We start from the raw sequence: 24,662 nt of genomic DNA, 5'->3' as shown, positions 1-24,662 counted from the left end.
GTGATTTTTTTTCAGGGTTCTAACAGCTATATTCACAAGTGAGACTAGTCTATAGTTTTTCTTCTTGGCTTTACAAAATGAGTGGGAAAGGGTTCCAGATTCCCCCATGCCCTGGAACACTTTATAGTGTATAAAAATGATCTTTTCCTTAGAAGATCATTTTTTCTTTGCTTTCTTTATTAAAAAAAAAATCGTGGCTAGGGGTGACTGGCTGGCTCAGTCGACTGAGTGTGCCAGTCTTGATTTCGGCTCAGGTCATGATCCCAAGGTGGTGGGATCCAGCCCCCTCTTGGGCTCTGTGCTGAGCGTGGAGCCTGCTTAAGATTTTCTCTTTCTCTCTCTCTCTCTCTCTCTCTCTCTCTCCCCCCAACCTTCCTCCACAGCCCGCGCACACACTCTCTAAAATTTAAAAAAAAAAAAAAAGTGGCCTAAATATGGTTCTTAAAAATTTTAAAGAACTTATCCGGAAAAGAGTTGGTCTGGCTTGTTTTTATGGAAATATTTTCATAATCTTTTTCAATTTCTTCCACAATCACTGGACTTTTGAAGTGTTCTCCTCCTCAGAAAATCGAGGCAATTTATATTTTCTACAAAGTATTTCCTTCCTTTTATTTTGTAAGTAGGCTCCACACCAAACGCAGAGCCCAATGCAGGGCTTGACATCACGACCATGATATCAAGACCTGAGCTGAGATCAAGAGTTAGAGGCCGCCCAGGCAACCCTACAAAGTTTTCTACTTAATGTTTTCAAGTTTAATAGTCTAAAATCATATTAAATATTTGCTTAAAGTTAAAAAAATTATATTATTGGCTATATTCACTGTTCCTAATTTTGTGGGCTTTTTCTTTTCTTTTCTTTTTTTAATGTTTATTTATTTTTGAGACAGATAGAGAGAGAATGGGAGGAGGGGAGCGGCAGAGAGGAAGAGACACACAGAATCTGAACCAGGCTCCAGGCTCTGAGCTGTCAGCACAGAGCCTGATGGGAGGCTCGAACTCAGGAACCATGAGATCATGCCCTGAGCATTAGCTGGATGCTTAACTGACTGAACCAACTGGGCACCCCACAGGCTTTTTTTTTTTTTCTAAATAGATTTCGTTATTACATTTGTCAACTCTTTGTTTATATCAGGAGTCTGTAAACTATAACCTGTGGGTCATATCCTGCCTGCTGCTTGCTTTTATGCAGACTGTGGTCTGAGAACTGTCTTCACCTTTTTAAGTGGTTGGAAAAAAATGAAAAGAATAACGCTCATGTTGTGAAACATTATAAGAAATACAAATTTCAGAGTCCATTATAAAGTTTTATTGGAACCCAGCCATACTCATTCAGATGTGCATTGTCATTTGTTGCTTTGGTGCTACAATGACAGAGCTGTGTGGCTGCAAAGGAGACATGATATGGCCTGCAAAGCCTAAAATATTTACTATTTGCCCCTTTACAGGAAAAGTTTGCTGAGCCCTGAGATAAGGAGAACAAAGGCAAAAGAAATGTAGATAAAATTACATTTCCTTACAACTTGCAGCTCATTGACAGGCAGAGTAGGACAATCCTCAAGGAGCCCACAACTGCCTAAAGGTAATGCTTTGCTAGAGGCAAAAAGCAGCCTTAGCGTGATAATAGCCAGACCTCCAGGATTCTGTAAATTTCCTTTAACATTGGAAAATCCTGTCGGAAAGTTCCTTTATCTCTAACTTAAAAGTATACAATCAATTTAAAAGTAGTATATAATCAATCCCTCCTCACAATCCCAGTGTAGTTCTTTCAGCCCATGGGTCCTATCCCATGCTTTCATTAAAAACAAAAACAGGGGCGCCTGGGTGGCGCAGTCGGTTAAGCGTCCGACTTCAGCCAGGTCACGATCTCGCGGTCCGTGAGTTCGAGCCCCGCGTCAGGCTCTGGGCTGATGGCTCGGAGCCTGGAGCCTGGAGCCTGGAGCCTGGAGCCTGGAGCCTGTTTCCGATTCTGTGTCTCCCTCTCTCTCTGCCCCTCCCCCGTTCATGCTCTGTCTCTCTCTGTCCCAAAAATAAATAAAAAACGTTGAAAAAAAATTTTTTAAAAACAAGAACACACCTTTTTGTGCTGAAAATGTCTCAATTCTTTTTTGACCATTGGTTCCTGGCCCACATCACATCACCCTGGTCTATAGGACACAAGTTTTGATGGATATTATGTACTGAATTCCCTAGTACATTAGTTATCTTGGCTTCTAGATCCTTATTATTTTATTGTATTAAAAAATTTTTGTTTAACATTTATTCAATTTGGAAAGATGAAGAGAGACAGAGCATGAACAGGGGTGGGGCAGAGAGGGAGCCACAGAATCTGAAGCAGGTTCCAGACTCTGAGCTGTCAGCACAGAGCCCGATGCGGGGCTTGAACTCACAAAACACGAGATCATGACCTCAGCCGAAGTCAGACGCTTGACTGACTGAGCCACCCAGATGCCCCTAAATTATTTTTACTCATTTTGAAAGATTCATTTAGAGTTTAGCCCATTTATAATTACTTAAAAACTCATTTTATCATCTTTATCATCTTTTTGCTCAGTTAACTTGTTTTTAAAAAATCTCCCGGAGAATAATAAGGGAGTATACAATCCATTTTAAATTTACTAGAATAACGTTACTACTGTGTGAATCAGTGTTTTTAATTTTAAAAATATAGAAAAACTTCATGGGTGCCTAGGTGAATCTCAGCTCAGGTCTTGATCTCAGGGTATGAGTTCAAGCCCCATGTTGGTAGGCTTGAAGCCTACATAGGGAAAAACAAACAAACAAACAAAAAACCCATATAATCTTTATAAACACACACACACACACACACACACACACACACACACACACATAAAGAAGTTCAAAGAAGAAAGTAGCAATCACCCATATTTCCACTTTCAGAATTGATTACTGTTAAGATTTTGGAATTTTTTGCATTTAGTCATTTTTTTTTTCTATTTTTAAACATCATGTAAATAAGAATAAATTATGCATAAAATATAGAACCTCATAGATAGGGGTGCCTGGGTGGCTCAATTGGTTGCTACCCAAAAGTTTATTCTGAACTTATGACAATTTTTACCCCAAACTTGCTATACAAATAAAAGCCTGACTATAATGAGATGTCACGCACATGGAGCAAAACATTTGGGCTAAGATTGTTTGATGGTGCGGAACAGGCCATGGAGGGAAGCGGATGGAAAACTCCTCTACCGTTCTGGTTCCGGGAGTCAGTCTGCTATTGTCTACCCAGACAAGAGTTTCTACAGTTCTTAGAGCTACTGACATTTCTACCTTTTTTGTCTGTTCTATTAAGTACTTTAGGAGCATGACACAATAAAATCAGGAGTTGGTAACTTTCTGCCATTATAATCTGGAAGCCCCCTATACTATATTTTTATATTCGCAAAAACAGAACTCAATGAAAATAGTATTTTTTAAAATGCCAGGGAATGTACCCAAGGGAAAACAAAATTCTGGAAAAACACTCAACAGATGTATTTTAGAAGGTAGCAATGGCTCAAAGAAGCAAAAGAAAGCAGAGAAGAAAACAGAGACTAGCTTGCAATAGGATTTCCTAGTATTATGGGATGAATCCAGCGCTATTTTTGGATGTTCCATGTGCTTCAGGATGGGGAAGAGAGTCTTCCTCCAAAACACCTCTACTGAAATGCCTATACATCATAACACTTGGCAGCTGAATTAAAATTTAAGATAAAAACATGCATACAAAAGGTTGCCAAATTCTAGATTACCTAATATGAGAAGATCAAAAGAATTGAATTGAAAGACAGTATCTGTTAAAATGGAGATCGTACGATAGAAACGCTGGAAACACCATCTCTTTTCTAATAGTATCTGTTGTCAATACAGTGTCACTGTGATGCTGGGTACATCCAGTCTCTCCATCTGCCTTAAACAGCCTTATCTATAGGGCATGTTTCAGGCAAGCAGGGTGAGGCTGGTCTGTGTCTAGGGGTGGCCCCTAGATTATTGGCCATGCACCAAAGGATCAACAGTTCATGGTAGTATTGTGTGAAAAGTTGTGCTTGGCCAGATGGCTCTCTTGGAAATTTAAAACAGAAGATTGAGGGAAATCTGTCAATTGGAAAGGGAAGCAATCGAGTGGCTGAGTCACATGAATAAGACTTTGATATGCTAACTCAACCATAGACCTTCTTTCTGCAGTCTTCTTTGATTACTATTTCATAATAAACTCCCCCTTAGCAATTGGGTTTTTAAGGTATTTTTACAAACTACAAAGGTATTCTTCACAACTCAGTAAAGTTAGGTGGGATTAAACTAACCATTTTAGTGGGGTGTCTGGGTGGCTCAGTCGGTTAAGCGTCTGACTCTGGATTTCGGCTCAGGTCATGCTCTCATGATTTTTGAGTTTGAGTCCTGTGTCTGTCTCTGCCCCTCCCCTGCTCGTGCTTACTCTCTCTCTTTTTCAAATGAATAAATAAACTTAAAAAAAAAAAACAACCCATAAACTACCCATTTTAGCGATGAGAAAACCGAGGCAGAGTGGAATCAAATAATTTGTTAAGGCCAGGTAGCTTCTCAATGCCATAATCACGACAACACGAGGTAGCCAGCGGTGTTTTCCCATCAGACCGCTGATTTGAAGGCTGCCGTTTCCACTCACAGTTCTTTCTCCCCAGATATTAGCTACATCAAGGACAGTACCGTAAGGCAAGAACAGCTTCCCTCCTACCTGTGTGCTGAATGGTGGTGATCGCCTGAGCGTTACACTGCAGCTGCAGCACGTGTTTCAGCATGGCCACTCCCCAGACATCCAACTCTGAACCCGACCCAGGAGGCACTGCCACCGCTGGCTTGTAGCAACTGGCTGCTTCAAGTCGCCTGCACAGTGCAGAGACACTTAGAGCACAGAGAAATCTGTGCTCCGGGCTATGGTTTCCAGTATGTGGCAGGAGGTGGAAGACGGCATTGTAATTACTTTCATATTTCCCATTCAGATCACATCCTGGAACTGGGGGCTCGAGCATTTTGCCTTTGTTCTCACTCTCCCCTCCCAGGTCACAAGTGAGTGTTTGCACCAGAGTCTCTCTTTCAGGTGAACATGTGTCTTTGTTCCTAATCTCACCACAAAGCTTCCTTATGACGTTGCTTGCATCCTCAAATCTAGCTACGAGAGTGGACCTCAGGGCAATGTGGCAGAAGACACCCAGTGTGAGAAGCAGCCCCCCTAGAGAACACTCCACACTATGGTACAGGTCCCAGGCCTGCTGCATACAGTCATGGCTGCAGTATTTGGCATAGCTGCACCCATCACAGGGAACTGTGGCCAAAGTGTGGTCCAAACATCGGTGACAGTAGAGGTCCCCGTTGGTAACCCTGGTATCCCACTTGCTCTCTAGGTGACGTAGCGGTGGCATCTCTCCCGGGTGAAGGACGCTCACAAAAGCGTCCTCCTTCACCAAGAGCTCTCCTGGGAGAATATCTTTTGTGGCAACCAAATAGCGGCCTCTTAAGGGGTCTGTGCGTAAGCTGACAGATGACGATGCGCTGGGGACTTGTCCATTCTCTCCCTTTAGGTCCATATCCTCCAAGGCTTTGGTTAGAGCTGCCGGGAAGGTTTCTGTGAGACTCTCCTTTTCTTGTGCCTTCATTTTCAGACGACAGAGGTTTGTCTGCAGAATCTGAAACTGGGCAGCTGCGAGGGTTGGTTTGGCAGCAAAGCTACTTTCAAGATCACTGATGGTCTGGCTCGCCTCCTGTCGTCTCCCCAGGGTCACCAGACATTCAGCCTTACGCAACATCATCTTGGGTTGCAGTCTCTCTGGATACCCGTGCATCTGCGCTCTCATGATGTCTTTAAGACACATCTGCAAACAGAAAGGAGATCCCCAAATGACCCTTGGTCCCTACTTTCAGTGTCTATTGCAAATCGTAACAAAAATCTACAGGAAACTTACGAGATTATTACAGATGCAGCAACTATAACCACGTGCTAATTTCTTTAAATCGTATTCTACCGTGTGATGTTTTGAGTGATTAAGTAATACTTGCCAAGGATATTGTGTTTGTCTTATTGAATATTCCTGTTTTGAGGAAGAAAAGTCTTACACACAGAAGTCAGACAGATCCGCATTCCACTATTGACTGCCTCTTACGAGCTGTGGGACCCTGTGTAAGGAACTTCATTTCTAAGTGTCTTGGTGTTCTCATCTGAAAAATAGGGACAACCTCACAGGGTTGTTTTAAGGATGAAATAAGGTAATACACCTAAGGTTGAAAAGAATGCGTGGGGCATCGTATGTGTTCAATGTATGATGATCACTGCTGCAAGAAGGGAATAGAAATAACCAATATAGGGAAAGTTATGAAGGGTTACATATTACACAAGTTCTTGCAATTGTTGTCCTCAATTGTCCAGGACTTTTTTGCTCAGGGTCTGGAGTTAAATTCTTGCTTGTCTCTTTTAGTTCAAAGGGCAATAGGTATGAACTTGTGAGTATTCAAAAAGTTCTTAAAAAAAATTTTTTTTTTTAATGTTTACTTATTTTTAAGAGTGAGAGAGAGAGAGAGTGAGCAGGGGAGGGCCAGAGAGAGACAGAGACACCGAATCCAAAGCAGGCTCCAGGCTCTGTGCTGCCAGCACAGAACGTGACACCGGGCTCGAACTTATGAGCCGCGAGATCATGACCTGCACCGAAGTCAGAAGCTCAATTGACTGAGCCACCCAGGCGCCCCCAAAAAGTTCTTAATTGTAGGGAATATTTTACATTTCTGTGGTATTCCAAAAAAGGACATGCCAAAATGACGTTTGAGAGTTTATCCTTAGACCTCAACTAGGGAATGACAAGAAAGTCGCCCATATAAAGCCCACTTCCTCATAGGCATACACAGGCATTTCAGCGCAACTTGGACTTGCCCTTTCAAAAGGCATATTGAGGGTGAGCTGCATTATTGAAGGGATAATCTTGAACATGCTCTACTCATTAAAAACAAACAAACAAGTAAATTGTTTGCAAACACTTGGAACCCGAAGTATTATTAGCAACATATCTCACTGCTGATCTCAACACTGAGAACTGCTGACCCACTGGATATAGTCCATGGCCCTGTGCCACATGCCATGACTCTTTCTTGTCAACCAATACTGCCCCACATAATCACCTGTGATAGGTAAAATGAATCAGGAGAGAAAAAAATGAATCGGGGAAGAATAAATTTTGGAGGATACCAATTTTCTTCCAATTCAACTGACTGCAGCATGGCCTAGGTTTAGTGCTCTAAGGTAGGAGCAGAGAAGACAGTCTAGTCTTCCAGGGTACCCCCTCCAGATCCTCTCCAATCACACCATGCACCCTGATACTCACTTCATGCTGACCCAGGTGGAAGAGGGCTGCAGAGCGATTGGCATAACACAGTGAAATGTCTGCAGTGTGAGGCCTTGAATGTGATATTCCCTGCAAAACAATGAACCGGTTAAAAGTATAAATGGGAAATAGCATTAAAAAAAAAATCTCTACACCCAGTGTGGGGTTCCAACACACGACTCCGAGATCAAGAGTCATGTGCTATACCAACTGAGCCAGCCAGGCACCCAGAAAACAAGCATTTCTAAAGGTTTTGGGTTTTTTTTCTTTGTTCCAGATAAGGGCTCTGCTATGAAAGACGGTATGAAATTCGGAAAGTTACTGGATCTTTTTGTGCTTCAGCTTCATTTTTAATTATCTCAGAGCAAAGCTGGTGAAGATCGAGTGAGGAAATAAATACTCAAAGCACTTTGAAGATAGCAGCATCAAACACCACTTCAGCCACAAACAATCCTAAAGGTAAATGAAAATGGAGGAAAATATTGCAAGCACAATCCTGCACACAACAAAGGGTGAGTGGCACAAATAGAAATTCACAAAAGAAGAAACACTAATGATACTTATTTCTTAGAAAACAAATAGTTAATTTATTTGTGGATAGTAAAATATATGCAAATGAAAGCACACAGGGCTCCTTTCCTTCTACCACCAAATTGGCAAGGATTAAGAATTATCATAAAGGTAGCATCTCAAATCACTGGAGAAAAAAAAGGGATTATTCAATAAAAGTATTGTGACAAGTAGGAAGAGAAATAAAGTTGGCCCTCTATTTATGATAAACCTTTAATTAGGACAAATTCTCAATGGATCAAAACCTTAATGTAAAAAATGAAACTCTCGGGGCGCCTGGGTGGCGCAGTCGGTTAAGCGTCCGACTTCAGCCAGGTCACGATCTCGCGGTCCGTGAGTTCGAGCCCCGCGTCAGGCTCTGGGCTGATGGCTCGGAGCCTGGAGCCTGTTTCCGATTCTGTGTCTCCCTCTCTCTCTGCCCCTCCCCCGTTCATGCTCTGTCTCTCTCTGTCCCAAAAATAAAAAAATAAAAAACGTTGAAAAAAAAAATTTAAAAAAAAAATAAAAAAAAAAAAAATGAAACTCTCAGAGCACTAGAAGAAACTATAGGAAAAATCTAAAGCGATGTTGAAGTGAGGAATCCCTTTGTAACTATGACACAAAACCCAGAAGTCACAAAAGGTTAATAAATTTGAGTACATAAAATATTTCTTGAGGCACCTGGGTGGCTCAGTCAGTTAAGTATCTGACTTTGGTTCAGGTCATGATCTCACCGTTTGTGAGTTCAAGCCCCACATCAGGTTCTCTGCTGTTAACGTGGAGCCTGCTTGGGATCCTCTGTCCCCCTCTCTCTGCCCCCCCCCCCAAAATAAATACACATTAAACAACTATTAAAAAAAACACATTTCTTTACAGCAAACCAATAAAAGCAGTATCAAAAGGCAAACATTGAACCGGAAAAAATATCTGTAACTCATGTCACAGGCAAAGGGCTCATTTCTTTACTTTATGATAGTTCTTGCAGATCAATAAGATGATGACCAATAATTCAACAGGAAAATAAGCAAATGATATGAATAGAGAGTTCTAATGGGAAATAGAAATGGCTCATAAACATATGAAAAAACGCTCAGCCTCATTCATAATCAGCAAAATGCAAATTAAAACTCTACTGGACCTTGAAAACATTATGCTAAGCGAAATAAGCCAGAAACAAAAGGACAAATATTGTATGATTCCACTTACATGAGGTACCTGGAATAGGCAATATCATAGAGACAGAAACAGAACAGCGATTGTCTGGGGTGAGGGGGAGGGAGGTATGGAGAGTTACTGTTTAAAGGGCACAGAGTTGGTTTTGGTTGATGAGAAAGTTCTGGAAATGTATGATGATGGTTGTGATGTGGGAAACAAAGGCAAAAGGAAAAAAATTAAAATTTCCTTACTACTTACTGCCCATTGACATGTCCTGGAGACAGGCCGAGCAACCCTCCTCTAGGAACTCAACTGCCTGGATGCTAATACTTTGCTAAGGGCAAAAGGCTTAGCTTAGCATTAGCCCGACCTCCAGGATCCTGTAAGTCTTCTTTAACATATAAAAATTCCTTTGGAAACTTCCTTTCTCTCTAACACCCCGAGATATATGTTGGCAATCATCCTCCAAGCTTATGGCCCACTGATACACATCTGAAGGACCTCAAGACTGAGTTTTTACTAAACAATAATAAATTACCTTCTCCTAACAAGAGCTAGCCCCCTCAAGGTCCTGGAAACCTTGCTTCCACATTCCTTAGAGACTTACTCTACCCCTCACCCCCTCCCAACTTGAAGATACATAGTCAAGTGCTCTTCACAACCCTAGTGCAGCTCTTTCTGCCCACGTGTCCTGTCCCTGTGCTTTAATAAAAACCACCCTTATTGCCCTCAAGATGCTTCAATTCTTTCTTGACCATTTGCCGCAAACCCCAACATTTCCACATCAGTTAAACAGCACTGTAAGTGTACTTAACGCCACTGCGTTGTATACTTAAAAGTGGTTACAATGGAACATTTTATGTAATGTATATTTTACCAGAGTAAAAAGTTTCCATCTGATAAATTGGAAAAAAAAAAAAAACCCAACTATACTGAGAAACCATTTTTTAGCTATCAGATTGGCAAAGATAAATAAAGCCGATAGCACATGGAGTCATCAAAGGAGTGGGAAAATGAGCATTCTCATATGTTGCCAGTGGGAGTATAAGTTGGTCTCATGATTATGAAGGGCAAGTTAGCAACATATATATTTATTTCATATATATATCTATATCATTTATATCTCCATTAAACCAGCAACTCCTCTTCTAGGAATTTATCCTACAGATATAATCTTTTACCCCAATGCTTAACCGACTGAGCCAACCAGGAGCCTCTCTTTTACCCCAATGATAGGTACAAAATAACCTACATGCAAAGTTTCTCAGCATAGAGTTGTTTGAAATAGCCAAAGATAAGGAACAACTTAGATCAATTACATATTGATCTATAAGATGCTGGCTAAATAAATTACTATACATCCATATTAGGTAATACCATGCAGCTGTAAGAATGAGGAAGCTCTTAATGTTCTGAGGTGGAATGATCTTCAAGATATTATTAAGTGAAAAAAGCAGGGGGCTGAACAGTGTATATTTATGTAAAAAGCGTATGTGTGTGGGGGCTCCTGGGTGGCTCAGCTGGTTAAGCGTCCAACTCTTGATTTCGGCTCAGGTCATGATCTAGAGGTTCATGGTATCCAGCCTGGAGTAGGGCTCTGAGCTGACAGTGTGGAGCCTGTTTGGGATTCTCTCTCTCCCTCTCTCTCTGCTCCTCCCCCGTTTGTATGTGCGTACGCTCTCTCTCTCTCAAAATACATAAACATTTTTAACAAATAAAAATAATTTTTTTTTAAAGTGTATGCGCGTGCAGGAATGGGAGATTGTATTTATTTATATATGCTAAATACCTCTGGAAGACACATTTAACAGTGCTGGGTTCTGGTGTTAGGTAAAGTGGTGGCCAGGAGACAGAAGAAATAGACTACACTGTTTATATATTCTTGTACCTTTTGAATTTTAACTATGTAAACACATTTCATATTAAAAATAAATAGCTAAAATAATAAAATCTTAAAAACTAGTATTGCTGAGGATACAGAGAAATGAACATTCCCATATTCTACTAGAAGGGTTGTTAACTAGTTTTTTCCTAGAGAACAATCCAGCACCAAGTACCAAAGGCTTAGAATAATACATTTAAATTGACCCAGCAAATTCTCTTCTAGGAATTTATCCTAAGGAAGTAATCAGATGCGTAAAAATATTTACATAGAAAGACACTCCTTGTAGCCTTGTGATACCAAGCAATCTGTCAACATTAGGAGATGTTAAATCAAGCATAGTTCTCTGTAATGGAACACTAAACTAGCCATAAAAAAATCATGTGCTAGTGGAAAATTTAATAACACGAGAAAATGGTCACAATAAATTGTTGAGGGAAAAAAGCAGATTACAAAACAGTAAGTGCAGCATTATCCCAATTTTGTAAAAGAAAAACACATTTTCAGAGGAAAAAGTGTCTGGATGGATATAAGCAAAAATGTTAACAGTGCCTATCCCTGACTATGTGACTTTTTTACTCCTTATGCTTCTCTATATTTTCCAAGTAACTTACAAAACATAGTACTTTTATAATCAGATAGAAACAACAAATATTATTAAAAAAAAGAGAAAATAGCAGGTTTGTAGAAAATTGCAAAGTACCATAATCCCCAAAATACGAGCTTCATGAAATAGGAAGGCTCATCTCCCTTCACATACAGAGCAAACCTTAATTTTTTGTCTGATTTCCCTTTTTATTTTACTTGTTTTCCTTGAACAACTTCCCATATGATCACATTTCTGATGCACATGCATAAACTTGAAGAGATTAGCTCTGTAAAAAGGAACTATTAAGCCACTTGTCAGTGGATCGTTATTTAATTCTTCAGGAATCACGAATTCACATTATTCAACTAAATACTTTATAACATTACAATTTAGGGCTCTTATCAGTTATAGAGGCTATTGTTAGAATTCTGAGAGTTGTTGGAAAACTAATTCCAAATGTTAAGCTTAGCCCTGTTAAAGATTCAGAGTAAAGGTGTTTACCCTTCAAATTTACATTCATTCTTTTATTTAAAAAAAAAAAAATTAATGTTTATTTATTTTTGAGAGACAGAGTGTGAGTGGAGGAGGGGCAGAGAGAGAGAGAAAGACACAGAATCTGAAAAGGCTCCAGGCTCTGAGCTGTCGGCACAGAGCCCACCACGGGCCTTGAACTCACAAGCCGTGAGATCATGGCCTGAGCTGAAGTCAGATGCTTAACCGACTGAGCCACCCAGGTGCCCCTACACTCATTCTTTTAAATATAAAAGATCACAGACGTGGTGAGAGGATTGGTACATTCCTGCTTTAAGCCCATGTTTATCTCTTAAAAATTATGGACGGAAGTCTCTCAGGGATCTTGTTTCAGTTTCTATGATGGAAGCAGGACAGTAAAAGCCTCAGATTGTTAAAAGCCACTCTTCCTGATCAAAATCTAGCTCAGTGATGCTTAGTTTTTATTTTATTTTATTTTATTTTATTTCATTTCATTTCATTTCATTTTTTAAAGTTTATTTATTTCGGGCGCCTGGGTGGCTCAGTTGGTTAAGCATCCAACTTCGGCTCAGGTCATGATCTCATGGTTTGTGAGTCTGAGTCCTGAGTCAGGCTCTGTACTGACAGCTCAGCTCAGGGCCTGGAGCCTGCTTCAGATTCTGTGTCTCCCTCTTCTCTCTGCCCCTCCCCGACTCATGTTCTCTCTCTATCTCAAAGAAATATTAAAAAATAAATATAGGCATACCTCATTTTAATGTGCTTCACACACATGGCATGTTGTTTTTTTTTTTTTTATTACAAATTAAAGGTTTGTGGCAATCCTGCCTTGAGCATGTCTATCAGCACCATTTAATAGCCTTTGCTCACATTGTTCATTGTGTCTCTGTGTTACATTTTGGCAATTCTTGCCATATTTCAAACTTTCATCATTATATTCATTACGATGAGCTGTGATCAGTGATCACGACTTGCTGAAAGCTCAGCTGACAGTTAGCTTTTTTTTTAGCAATAGAGTACTTTTAATTTAAGGTATGCACATTTTTTTGATATAATGCTATGGCACACTTAGTAGACAATAAATAGTGTAGTGTGAACATAACTGGGAAGCCAAGAAATTTATTTGGCTAGCGTTATTGAGATATTTGCTTCATCGTGGTAGTCATCTCCTAGGTACTGCTGTATCTGTTGACAACCTTCAAAATGGGATTTAAATAGGCTGTGGCAGTTGGGCTTATTTTCCTTTCCAAGTTAACCTAAGTCATACCGGTTGTAAGCAAACACTGCGACTGACCAAACACCTAGCTGGCCTCTAAATTGGGACTATCAAACCAACGGCCTCATCAGTCATTCTGATACAAAGGGCACACAATTCAGTGACAGCTGACAGACCCAGGCAAGGCAGAGCCATGGGTCCAATAAGCCTATTGCTACAGGGTATCTGAGGGAATTTAGGAATAGAAGTTTCTTGATGGAATTCAGGACGCGTATATGCCTTTGTTTTGGCATATAACCAATGGCAGAATTCTGCCAGTTTTCTTTTTCGAATTCAGTTCACAAATTGTAAACAAGGGAACCACTGGCTACACAAGTCAGCAGTAAGGTTCTGTGACCTGAAGAACTACGCATCGCGGAATCGTTGGTAGCCCCTCCTGCTGAGATGCGGTGCCTTACCTTAGAGTACAGCACTGTGGCTCCCATATAATCCTTCTGCTGAAATTTTTTGTTTCCTTCTTCTCTGTAGAAAAGGGGAGCGTTGGGGTCCTTTTCCACCAGGTAGCCTCTAGACAGATTTTGTAAAAACATCTCATCCTCGGGTCTTCATGAAGAAAGAAACAAAACAAAAAAAGCACACATTTGTTATTTCAAGGGAAGTACCTTAACCACTGCACTTGAAACGTCGTGAGTACCTACCTGCAAAACACTGGGACACATGAGGTTGTCTGTATCGTGTAATGTGAATGGGGGAGGGGGGGGATCTTATGGCCTCAGAGGCATAGATACCAGAATTTCTATTTAGAGGACAGAATGCTAATTATTTATTTTATAATTACCACCCCTACGATAATGTATCATAAAAAAGCTTAGGTGTGGAGAATAACATAATACATGGTTTTGTATTTGCAGAGTATTCTCCACTTAAACTGTGTTGAAAATACTTGAGTGAATGGCTGACAGAAGGAGGAAAGAGAGGCAAAGAGGGAGGGAGAGGTAGGGAAAGAGAAAGAGAAAATGAAAATGAATCATAAAGTAAATGTAGTAAAGTATTAACATTTGGGGAATCTGAAAGAAGATACTGAAAAGAAAGTCACAGGCCCCAAATGGTATCACTTGTTAAGGACCCAAGTCAGTAAACCAAGACTTAATACCTAAGCTGACTGCAGTTGCAAGACCCCAGAAATGTAACCTTTAACCTCCAGATAGGAATTTACTGGTCAGCACTAGTAAGTTTACTGACAGGCCCCTTCCATTCGCCTTAGGAGGGTGACCTTGCCTAAAACAATGGATTCTTTGCTAATAATTTCCTTTTTCTCCACACTCTCTCTACCTTTATTTTTTTAAGTTTATTTATTTATTTTTAAATATTTATTTATTTGAGAGAGAGAGAGGGAGAGAGGAACAGAGAAAGAGGGAGACAGAGAATCCCAAACAGGCTCCCGCCGTCAGTGACGAGCCCCACAAGGGGCTAGAAACCACAAACTGTGAGATCACCACCTGAACCAAAACCAAAATTCAGACGCCCAACCAAGCCACCCAGGCATCCCTAAATGTTTGTTTATTTTAAGACAGAGAGAGAGAGATAGGGGGAGAGAGAGAGAGAGAGGGAGAATGAATGAGGATCTCAAGCAGGCTCCAAGCTGTCAACAAGGAGCCCGATGAGGGCCATGATCTTACGACTGTGAGATCAGGACCATGATATGATGACCCTGAGATCATGACCTGAGCCAAAATCAAGAGTGGGGCACTCAACCGACTGAGCCACCCAGGCACCCACATCCTCCCTACTTTGAGCTGTCAGCGCAGAACTGGGCGAGAGGCTCAAACCCAGGAACTGTGAGATCATGACCTGAGCCAAAGTCGGAGGCTTAGCTGACTGAGCCACCCAGGTGTCCCTCTACTTTTAAAAACCTTCCCTTTTCCATAGCCCTTTGGAGCTCCCTTCTACTTGCTAGTTGGGATGCTGCTCAATTCATGAATCAATTAACAAAGCCAACTGGATCATTAAAATTTAGTTGGTTGAGGGGTATTTGACTTAGGCTCAGGTCATGATCTCGCAGTCTATGAGTTTGAGACCCACATCGGTTTCTCTGCTGTCAGAGTGGAGCCTGTTTGGGATCCTGTCTCTCCCTCAATCTGCTCCTCCCCCATGCTCGTGTGTGCATGCGTGCTCTCTCTCTCTCAAAAATAAACATTAAAATTGTTTAAAAATAATAAAATAAAATAAAATAAAATAAAATAAAATAAAATTTTCTTGGTTGGGGCATCTGGGTGACTCAGTCAGTTAAGTGTCTGACTCCTGATTTTGGCTCAGGTCATGATCTCACAGTTTGTGAGTTTGAGCCCTGCATGGGCTCTGTGCTGTCAGCTAGGAGCCTGCTTGGTATTCTCTCTCTCAACCTCTCTCTTGCTCTCTCTCTCATAAATACATAAATAAACTTAAAAAAATTTACTTGATTGAATTTTTGTTACTTAACAAAGTATATTACTTTGTTATACTTAATATACTTAACAAAGTATATACTTCTTAAAGGTATATACTTTTTAAAATATACTTAACAAAGTATATTACCCAGCGATTATTTGTACTATTTTTACAAATTTTATTGTAAAAATTACTATTACTATTGTAAAATTACTATTTTACAAATAATTCTGAAATTATTTCAACCTGAAAAGGCTAAGTGTCTAACTCTTGGTTTAGGCAGGGGTCGTGATCTCACGGTCTGTGAGTTTGAACACTGCATTTGGCTCTGTGTTGACAATGCGAAGCCTGCTTGAGATTCTTTCTCTCTTTCTTGTTCTGCTCCTCTCCTGCTCTCTCTCTCAAAAATAAATGAATAAACATAAAAAACCCCACAAATAAACACACACACTGGCAACGGAGAATACACCATTCTGCCAACAAGGAGAAACAGAATACCCTACACTCTCTCTTTAACTGTAAAGAAAGTAAAATATGCATAATGTGAAAAATAAAAATTCCCTTTTTAAAAAATTCTTTAGGGGTGACTATGTGGCTCAGTGGGTTAAGCGTCCAACTTTGGCTCAGGTCATGATCTCACGGTTCATGGATTTGAGCCGTGTCAGGCTCTGTGCTGACAGCTCAGAGCCTGGAGCCTGCTTCAGATTCCGTGTCTCCCTCTCTCTCTGCTCCCCACACCCCCCCTTGCTTCTGCTCTCTCTTTCTCTCTCAAAAATAAACATTAAAAAACGTTTTTGTTTATTTTTGGGAGACAAAGAGACAGAGTGGGAGAGGGGCAGAGAGAGAGAGAGAGAGAGACACAGAATCTGAAGCAGGCTCCAGGCTCTGAGCCATCAGCACAGAGCCTGATGTGGGGCTCGAACCCACGAAGCGTGGGATCATGACCTGGGCTGAAGTCAGACGCCCAACCAACTGAGCCACCCAGGTGCCCCCCAATTTTGTTTAATTTTTAAAATATGTATTTATTTGAGTGAGTAAGCAAGCAAGCATGAGTGGGGGAGGGGCAGAGATAGCAGGAGAGAGAGAATCCCAAGCAAGCTCTGTGCTGTCAGTGCAGAGCCTGACGCAGGGCTCAATCTCACAAATCATGAGATCATGACCTGAGCCCACTCAGAAGCTTAACTGACTAAGCCACCCAGGTGCCCTGAAAACTAAAAATTCTCTTAAGCATCTCTTCTCAAAGAAATTGAGATCAGAAGTGTAGAATGTTTTTCAAATTTTTGTTTACAAAGACCCATAATAAGAAATATCTTTTACACTGTGATTCAGTCTGATGTGTCTATGTACATATGTATTGAAATTTCACAAAACATTATCTTTACTATGTATGAGTTAACATCAAATATTTTATTAGTATTTAGATACAATATAGAAAAATATCAAAATAAATAATATAAAAAGGAAAATTAGAAATTTTAATTAAAAAATTTTAATTTAAAAGGTGTGCTTGCCTGTTCTAAGTTTATTCTACTCTAAAAACAATACGAGGATAATACCCTATGCATATCTGGTGAACCATAGAGTCTGTTGTGTTTTTTTTTCCTGTTTGTTTTTGTTTTGTTTCAAATTAGGGTAAATCTGAAAATCCTAGTTCAAGCAAAAAAGATTGTGGTGAATAGTAATTATAGCAAAACTCTTCTTGCCTAACAATGGATACTCTTTTATCTTAATCCAAAATGATGATAAATTCAGTGTTGTGTAATTGTTCTTTAGTGCAATTAAGAACTAAGCTGCAATAATTCATTCTTTTCTTCAGGCACCAAGTTAACTCAGTAATTGATTCAAAGTTTTGAAAAGCAAATGGATGTTCTTTTTCTTTTTCATATTCCAAATTTTCTTCTGGAATAGTATGATAAAAATTCGAGGAAGTGAGATAAAACAATTTTTCTTTCTTAAAAAATATATTTATATATATATATTTTTTGAAGATTAAAAAAATTTTTTTAATGTTTATTTATTCTTTGAGAGACAGAGTGTGAGTGGGGGAGGAACAGAGAGAGAGAGACACACACAGAATCTGAAGTAGGCTCCAGGCTCTGAGCTGTCAGCACAGAGCCTGATGTAGGGCTTGAACTCACAAACCGTGAGATCATGACCTGAGCTGAAGTCGGACGCTTAACCCACTGAGCCACCTGGGCACCCCTATTGTTTTTGTTTTTGTTTTTTTGAGAGAGTGTTAGAGGGAGAGAGAGAATCTCAAGCAGGCTTCACACCCAGCATGATCCCACAATCCTGAGATCATGACCTGAGGTGAAATCAAGAGTTGGACACTAAACTGACTGAGTCACCCAGGTGCCCCAAAACAAATAATTTTTTTTTTTACATTTATTTATTTTTGAGAGACAGAGCACAAGTGGGGGAGGGGCAGAGAGAATGAGAATCTGAAGCAGGCTCTAGGCTCTGAACTGTCAGCGCAGGGCTCGAACTCATAAACCGTGAGATCATGGCCTGAGCCGAAGTCAGATGCTCAACCAACTGAGCCACCCAGGTACCCCAAAACAATTTTTCTAATTATTTTTACTGTGGTAAAATACACAGGGCAAAATTGACACTTTAACTATTTTTAAGTATACAGTTCAGTGGCATTAAGTACATTAACAATATTACGCAATTGTCACCACTATCCATTTCCATAACTTTGTCACCATCCCAAACTGAAAACTCTGTCCTCATTAAAAAATAACTCCTCAGGGGTGCCTGGGCGGCTTAGTGGGTAAAGCATCTGACTTCGGCTCAGGTCATGATCTCATGGTTCGTAAGTTCAAATTCAATGTCAGGCACCCTGCTGTCAGCACAGAGCCTGCTTTGGGTCCTCTGTCCCCCCCCTCCCCCCGCCCCTCTCCTGCTTGTGCTCTGTGTGTCTCTAAAAATAAATAAACTTAAAAAAAAATAATAATTTGATAACTCCCCATTCCTCCCTCTTCCTAGCCTCTGCTAACCTCTATTCTATGTTCTGTCTCTATGAATGTCTACTCTAGGTAACTCAGATAAGCGGAATCATATAATATTTATCATTTTTATGCCTAGCTAATTTCACTTAGCATACTGTTCCCAGATTCATCCATGTTGTAGCATGTACCAGAATTTCATTTCCTCTTATGGATGAATAATACTCTATTGTATGTAGATACCACATTTTGTTTATCCATTCATCCGTGGATGGACAACATTTGGGCTGTTTCCATTTCTGGCTATTATGAAAAATACTGCCATGAACACTGGTGTGCAAATATCTGTTCGAGTTCTGTTTTCAATTCTCTGGGGTATCCATGCAGAAGTAGGGTTGCTGGACCATACATTAATTCTAGTTTTAATTTTTGAGGAATGACACTGGTTTCCATAGTAGCTACACTATTTTACATTCCCACTAGCAGTGCACAAGGCCTCCAGGTTCTCCGCATCCTCACCAACATGAGCTATTTTCTGTTTGTTTTTTCCTAGTAACCATCCTAATGAATGTGAGGTGGTATCTCACTGCAGTTTGGATTTGCATTTCCCTAGTTATTAGTGATGTTAAGAGCACCTCTCCAGGGGTGCCGGGGTGGCTCAGTCAGTTAAGCGGCTGACTTTGGCTCAGGTCATGATCTCGCGGTTCATGGGTTCGAGCCCCACATCAGGCTCTGTGTTGACGGCTCGGAGCCTGGAGACTGGTTCAGATTCTGTGTCTCCCTCTCTCTCTGCCCCTGCCCCACTCATGTCTGTCTCTCTCTCTCAGAAATAAATAAACATAAAAAACAAAAAAAAGAGAGCACCTCTCCATGTGCTTGTTGGCTATTGATATATCCTTTTTGGAGAAATCTCTATTCAAATCCTTTGCCCATTTTTAAAATCAGGTTGTTCTCTTGTTGTTGAGTTTTAGGAGTTCTCCTTATCAGGTACGTGATTTGCTAATATTTCCTCCCATTATGTGGCTTGCCTTTTTAAATAAAAATCTTTTATTTTTATTTTTTTAAGTAATCTCTCCACCTAACGTAGGGCTCAAACTCACGACACAAGATCAAGAGTCACATGTCCTCTCTACCCACTGAGCCAGCCAGGTGCCCTTCTGTGGGTTGCCTTTTTTACTCTGTTGATATTGTCTTTTTATGCACAAACTGTTTTAATTTTCAAAATTGTCTACTTTTGTTGCCAGTGTCTTTGTTGTTATAGCCTAGAAATCATTGTCAGCCAATATCATAAGCTTCTACCTTAGGTTTTCTTCTAAAAGTTTTATAATTTTAGCTCTGAAGTTTAGGTCCTTGGGCTATTTCGAGTTAGCTGTTATATATGGTATAAGGTGAAAAGTCTAACTCTGTTTTTTTCATGTGGATGCTAATTAGGGAGCAGACAGAACTGAGTTCCTTCTTCCAGTCTTGCCTTCTGTCTCTGGAGCCCTACTGAGGGCCTCTCATGGAGTCAACTGGCCATGCATCAAGTTCCACAGAGTACAGAGGATTGAGAATGGAGCTGAGACACAATAGTGTGTTAACTCTGACACATCTGTACATACATGTTTTTTCTGAGCCATTTGAAGTAGGTACAGTCATCATAGAAGTTCACCTCTATGCATTTCAGCAGACCTCTGCTAAGAAAAAGAACATTCTATACCTAAAAAAGTTTTTTTGGGGGTGCCTGGGTGGCTCAGTCGGTTGAGCGTCCAACTTTGGCTCAGGTCATGATCTTGCCGTGAGTTGGAGCCCCGCGTCAGGTTCTGTGCTGACAGCTCAGAGGCTGGAGCCTGCTTTGGATTCTGTGTCTCCCCCTCTCTCTCTGCCCCTCTCCCACTCACACTCTGTCTCTCTCTCTCTCAAAAATAAACATTAAAAAAAAAAAAATTCAAGACCTATTTACGATATAGACAACTTCCTTAAATTAAAAATGGGTATGTACTATAAACCTATGGTAAATGTCCTAAATGGCTGTTACTATTCAATACTGCACTGGAGGTCTAACTAATGTTATAATCAAAAGATAAAATGAGAGGTAAAAATATTGGAAAGGAGGATTACTATTTGCAGATATAGCTACTTACCTAAAAATTCCAAGTGAATTGGCATAAAAACAATAAAATATTGTGAAAATACAGTTAGGCAGCTGTAGGATACAAAAATTCCTAGCCTTTATACACCAATCGTCAGAGAATGTAATTGGGCGGAAAAAAAGTCTTATTCACGATAACGATAATCTTACAATAAGGAAGAATAAATCTAAGAGGGAATGTGCAAGACCTATACAAAGAAAATGATAGAACTTTACTTAAGGATATGAAGGAAGCCCTAAGCAAATGGCAAGACATACCTTTTACTTGGAGGAGGAAATTTAACATTGTAAAGGTGTCAAGTCTCCCTAAATGAATCTGTAAATTCAACACAATCTGCATCAAACATCCAACAACATTTTTTAGAAAGTATTTATTTATTTTCGAGAGAGAGAGAGAGAGAGCACGTGTGCAAGTGCAGGGGGAGGGGCAGAGAGAGAGAGGGGGACAGAGGATTCGAAGCAGGCTCTTTGACGACAGCACAGAGCCCGACGTGGGGCTCGAACTCACCAACTGTGAGATCACGACCTGAGCTGGAGTCGGACGCCTAACTGACTAGGCCACCCAGGCGCCCCTAGCCAAGACATTCTTGAAAAAGAAGAAGTATATGAGTGTCTGGGAACTTGGCCTACCAGACAGCAAAGCCACATCTATACGAGTCTTCCATGGTTTCTAGTGTTCCTTCCTTCCACTTCTGGTAATAAAATCTCAGGGAGGAAACCATTTCTTGTGGCTGAAGTAGGGAAGACGCCAATGTGGCAATAGGGTTGAGCATCGTGCTATAGCCCTGGCCAATCAGAAAGGCCTCACACTTGTGGTTGAAAGGATGCATCAGGCAGTCAAAATTAGGTTGACTGGAGTCCAAAATTAGGTTGATCTAGACCTTTTCTGCCCAAACTCTCAGGAAAGATGGCCTCTTTTCTTGTGGTTGTTAAGCTTGCAGGACGTGTCCAAGGCTACCAGTGTTGATTATGCCCACCAGGTGTGCAGTTTGTCTGCAAGATGAAGAGCTACAGTCTGATGACATCTGAGCCCCTGGACACAACTCTGCTTGCAAACAGATCTGCCTTGGACATCCTAGTTTCATAGTGCATAAATTTCCTAATGTGAGCTGGGTTTCTGTCACTTGAAACTGAAAGAATTCTAGTATGATACTATAAAGTCACAGTAAAAACCCTTTGGTTTTGACATAGAAATAGAGTCCAGGAACAAATTTGTGGCAAGTGGGAATTCAATTTTTAACGAATATGGCGTTTTGAGGCACTAAGGATATCACGGACTATTCAATAAATGCCTAGGAAAAATCATCTGGAAAAAAGTTAGCACATTCTCTTACATCACATACAAAAATAAATTCCAGTGCTCGCTTCGGCAGCACATATACTAGAATTGGAACAAAAATAAATTCCAGATGGAGTTTTGAGTGAAAACTAAAACACAAAACTACAAAAGAAGTTAGAAGAAAATAAAGACTATTTGCAAGACACATAACTCAGAAACCAGGAAAAAAAAAAGATATAGGTGTATAGAAGTTAAAGCACGCACAATTTATATACAATGCAAAACACTGCAAGTAAAGATAAATAATCAGTTGGGGGAAAATTAGTCACAAATATAGCAAAGAATTATAGGACCAGATTTTTGAAGATCTCTTATAAATTCATAAGAGAAAGACAGACAACCTAGAGGGAAAATAGGCAAAAGACACAAATGAACAGTTTGCATAAGAAATATAAACGGGTTGTAACATCAGAAATAATGCATTCTTTCACTAGTAATTAGAAAAATGCAACAAAACAAAACAAAACAAAAACAAGATATTTTTGTCCTGAAGTTTGGCAGAATTAAAGACTACTGCTTTCTAGTGCTGATGTGGATATAGGAAAGTACCGGTAATGTTTTTTTGGAAGACAATTTGTTAGTATTTACCACATTTTAAAATGCCCTGGGTGGCTCTGCCGGTTGAATGTCCAACTTCAGCTCAGATCATGATCTCATGGTTCATGGGTTCGAGCCCTGTATCGGGCTCTGCACTGACAGCTCAGAGGCTGGAGCCTGCTTCAGATTCTGTGTCTCCCTCTCTCTGTCCCTACCCCACTTGCTCTGTCTCTCTCTCTCACAAAAATAAATAAGCATTAAAAACAATAATAAAAAAATAAATAAAATGCTCGTAATGACTGATACAGCTATTTATCTTCTAAGAATATATGTGTACAAAAACATACAAAAAAGTTGCTTACTGCAGCATTGTTTGTAACAGTAAAAATGCAACAACTTGGAAATAATGTAATTGCCCCTCAACAGGGAAAAGAATAACTACATTGTGGTATAACTACATAAGCAATATCATGCGGTTGCTAGAAAGATTAAGGTGTGACATCGGAGAAAACCTCCTAGAACAAAGCACATAATATGACAGAATAAAGAAAAAGAAATGTAGATATATCTACAATTGTATGAGAATACACAAAAAGGACCAGAAAATTCCAATAAACTGTGGCTGTTTCTGTAGAATTGAATGAAGAGACGGTAAAGGGGAAACCTTCCCGTTAAACTTCATTAAATATCATTTCAAACACGATGAGAATGAATTTGCATCTTGTCAGCATTTATCATAAAGAAAAACAAGTATCAAAAAAAAACCACCCCAAAACAGGTAAAACGCTAATTGTACCTGGTTAGTACCTGAACTGGCCCAGGCTCAACACTGCACTCATCATTTCATTCAACTAAAATCTGAGTGCCCGCTATGTGCCAGACTATCGGCAGTTGTTGGCACAAAGATAAAGACATTAACATTGAACGTGAAAGGTATGTGTTTATGTATCTACATGTATATGAGGCTCTCATGTATGAGTCCTATTGAGCATAAATACGTGCCAGTTGGTGAAGAGCTTTAGACATATTTCCAGATTGACATTCAATCAGTATTTATTAAATGCCTTTTTTGTTTTGTTTTGTTTTGACACAGCACTGCTCTTGTCTACACAAAGACAAACACAGACAACATCTTTGCCCTCATGGAGTTTATAGTCTATAGTGAAGACAGACGTCAATCAAATGATTACATGAACCTGGAAAGGAAAGCTACGTGACGTTGTTAATATATACTAAGCTGGGACTCAGGAGGCTTTCTTGAGGAAAGATCTGGCTGACCCTGAAGGATAAGTAGAACTTAATTAGGGTGCGGAGGAGTAGAGAGAAGCCAGGGAAAGCATTTCAGGCAGAAGAGATACAGGAAGTAAAGGCCACGTGACAAGAAGCACAGTGTACATTAAGAACTGAAAGAAGGTCATGGGGCGCCTGGGTGGCTCAGTCGGTTGAGCGTCCGACTTCAGCTCAGGTCACGATCTCACGGTTCGTGAGTTCGAGCCCTGCGTCGGGCTCTGGGCTGATGGCTCGGAGCCTGGAGCCTGCTTCAGATTCTGTCTCCCTCTCTCTCTGCCCCTCCCCCGTTCATACTCTGTCTCTCTCTGTCTCAAAGATAAATGAACGTTGAAAAAAAAATTAAGAAAAAAGAACTGAAAGAAGGTCAACAATATGCTGGAAATAGGAGTGTGGTAAGAGGAGGCCACGGGCAATGGGCAGACTGCAATGTCTTACTGGCTACATTAGGTTGAGAATTTTAGTCTTTATTGTAAGAGCGAAAGAAACTCCTGAAAGATTTTAAGTGAGAGCAATATAATCTGATTTGTGTTTTGAAAAAGGATTTCTGTTGTGGTGTAGGAAATAGTTTGGAGGGAGGCAAGTATGCATTTGGGGAACCAGTTGGTAGTATTCTAGCTACTGATAGTAATTTGGATTAGGGAGGTAAAGGGAACGTGTTGGTTTTTTGTCACTGCTGTAACAAATTCCTACAAAATTAGTGGCTTGATACAAACAAAAATGTGTTCTCTTACAGTTCTGACATGGGTCTCAGTAGGCTAAAATCA

The 24,662-nt window shown here is 40.2% G+C and overlaps 1 protein-coding gene across 3 annotated transcripts in view; it reads right to left on the bottom strand.

The window, feature by feature from the left end:
- The window catches only part of SMYD4 (SET and MYND domain containing 4), a 69,178-nt gene that overhangs the window by 36,845 nt on the left and 7,671 nt on the right, over positions 1 to 24,662 (bottom strand). For all 3 annotated transcript variants that reach the window (XM_078437586.2, XM_060646927.3, XM_060646926.3), the window contains exons 3-5: positions 13,685 to 13,829; positions 7,347 to 7,436; positions 4,715 to 5,849 (exon numbers count right to left, since the gene is read on the bottom strand). In XM_078437586.2, coding sequence (XP_078293712.2) covers positions 4,715 to 5,849; positions 7,347 to 7,436; positions 13,685 to 13,829 — 1,370 coding nt within the window. The remainder of the gene's footprint in view (positions 1 to 4,714; positions 5,850 to 7,346; positions 7,437 to 13,684; positions 13,830 to 24,662) is intronic.

This window comes from Panthera onca, chromosome E1 (genome assembly GCF_046562875.1).
Source record: "Panthera onca isolate mPanOnc1 chromosome E1, mPanOnc1 haplotype 2, whole genome shotgun sequence".
Taxonomy (NCBI): domain Eukaryota; kingdom Metazoa; phylum Chordata; class Mammalia; order Carnivora; family Felidae; genus Panthera; species Panthera onca.
Note: the sequence above shows the minus strand (reverse complement) of the source record. Positions and strands in the feature narration are given on the sequence as shown.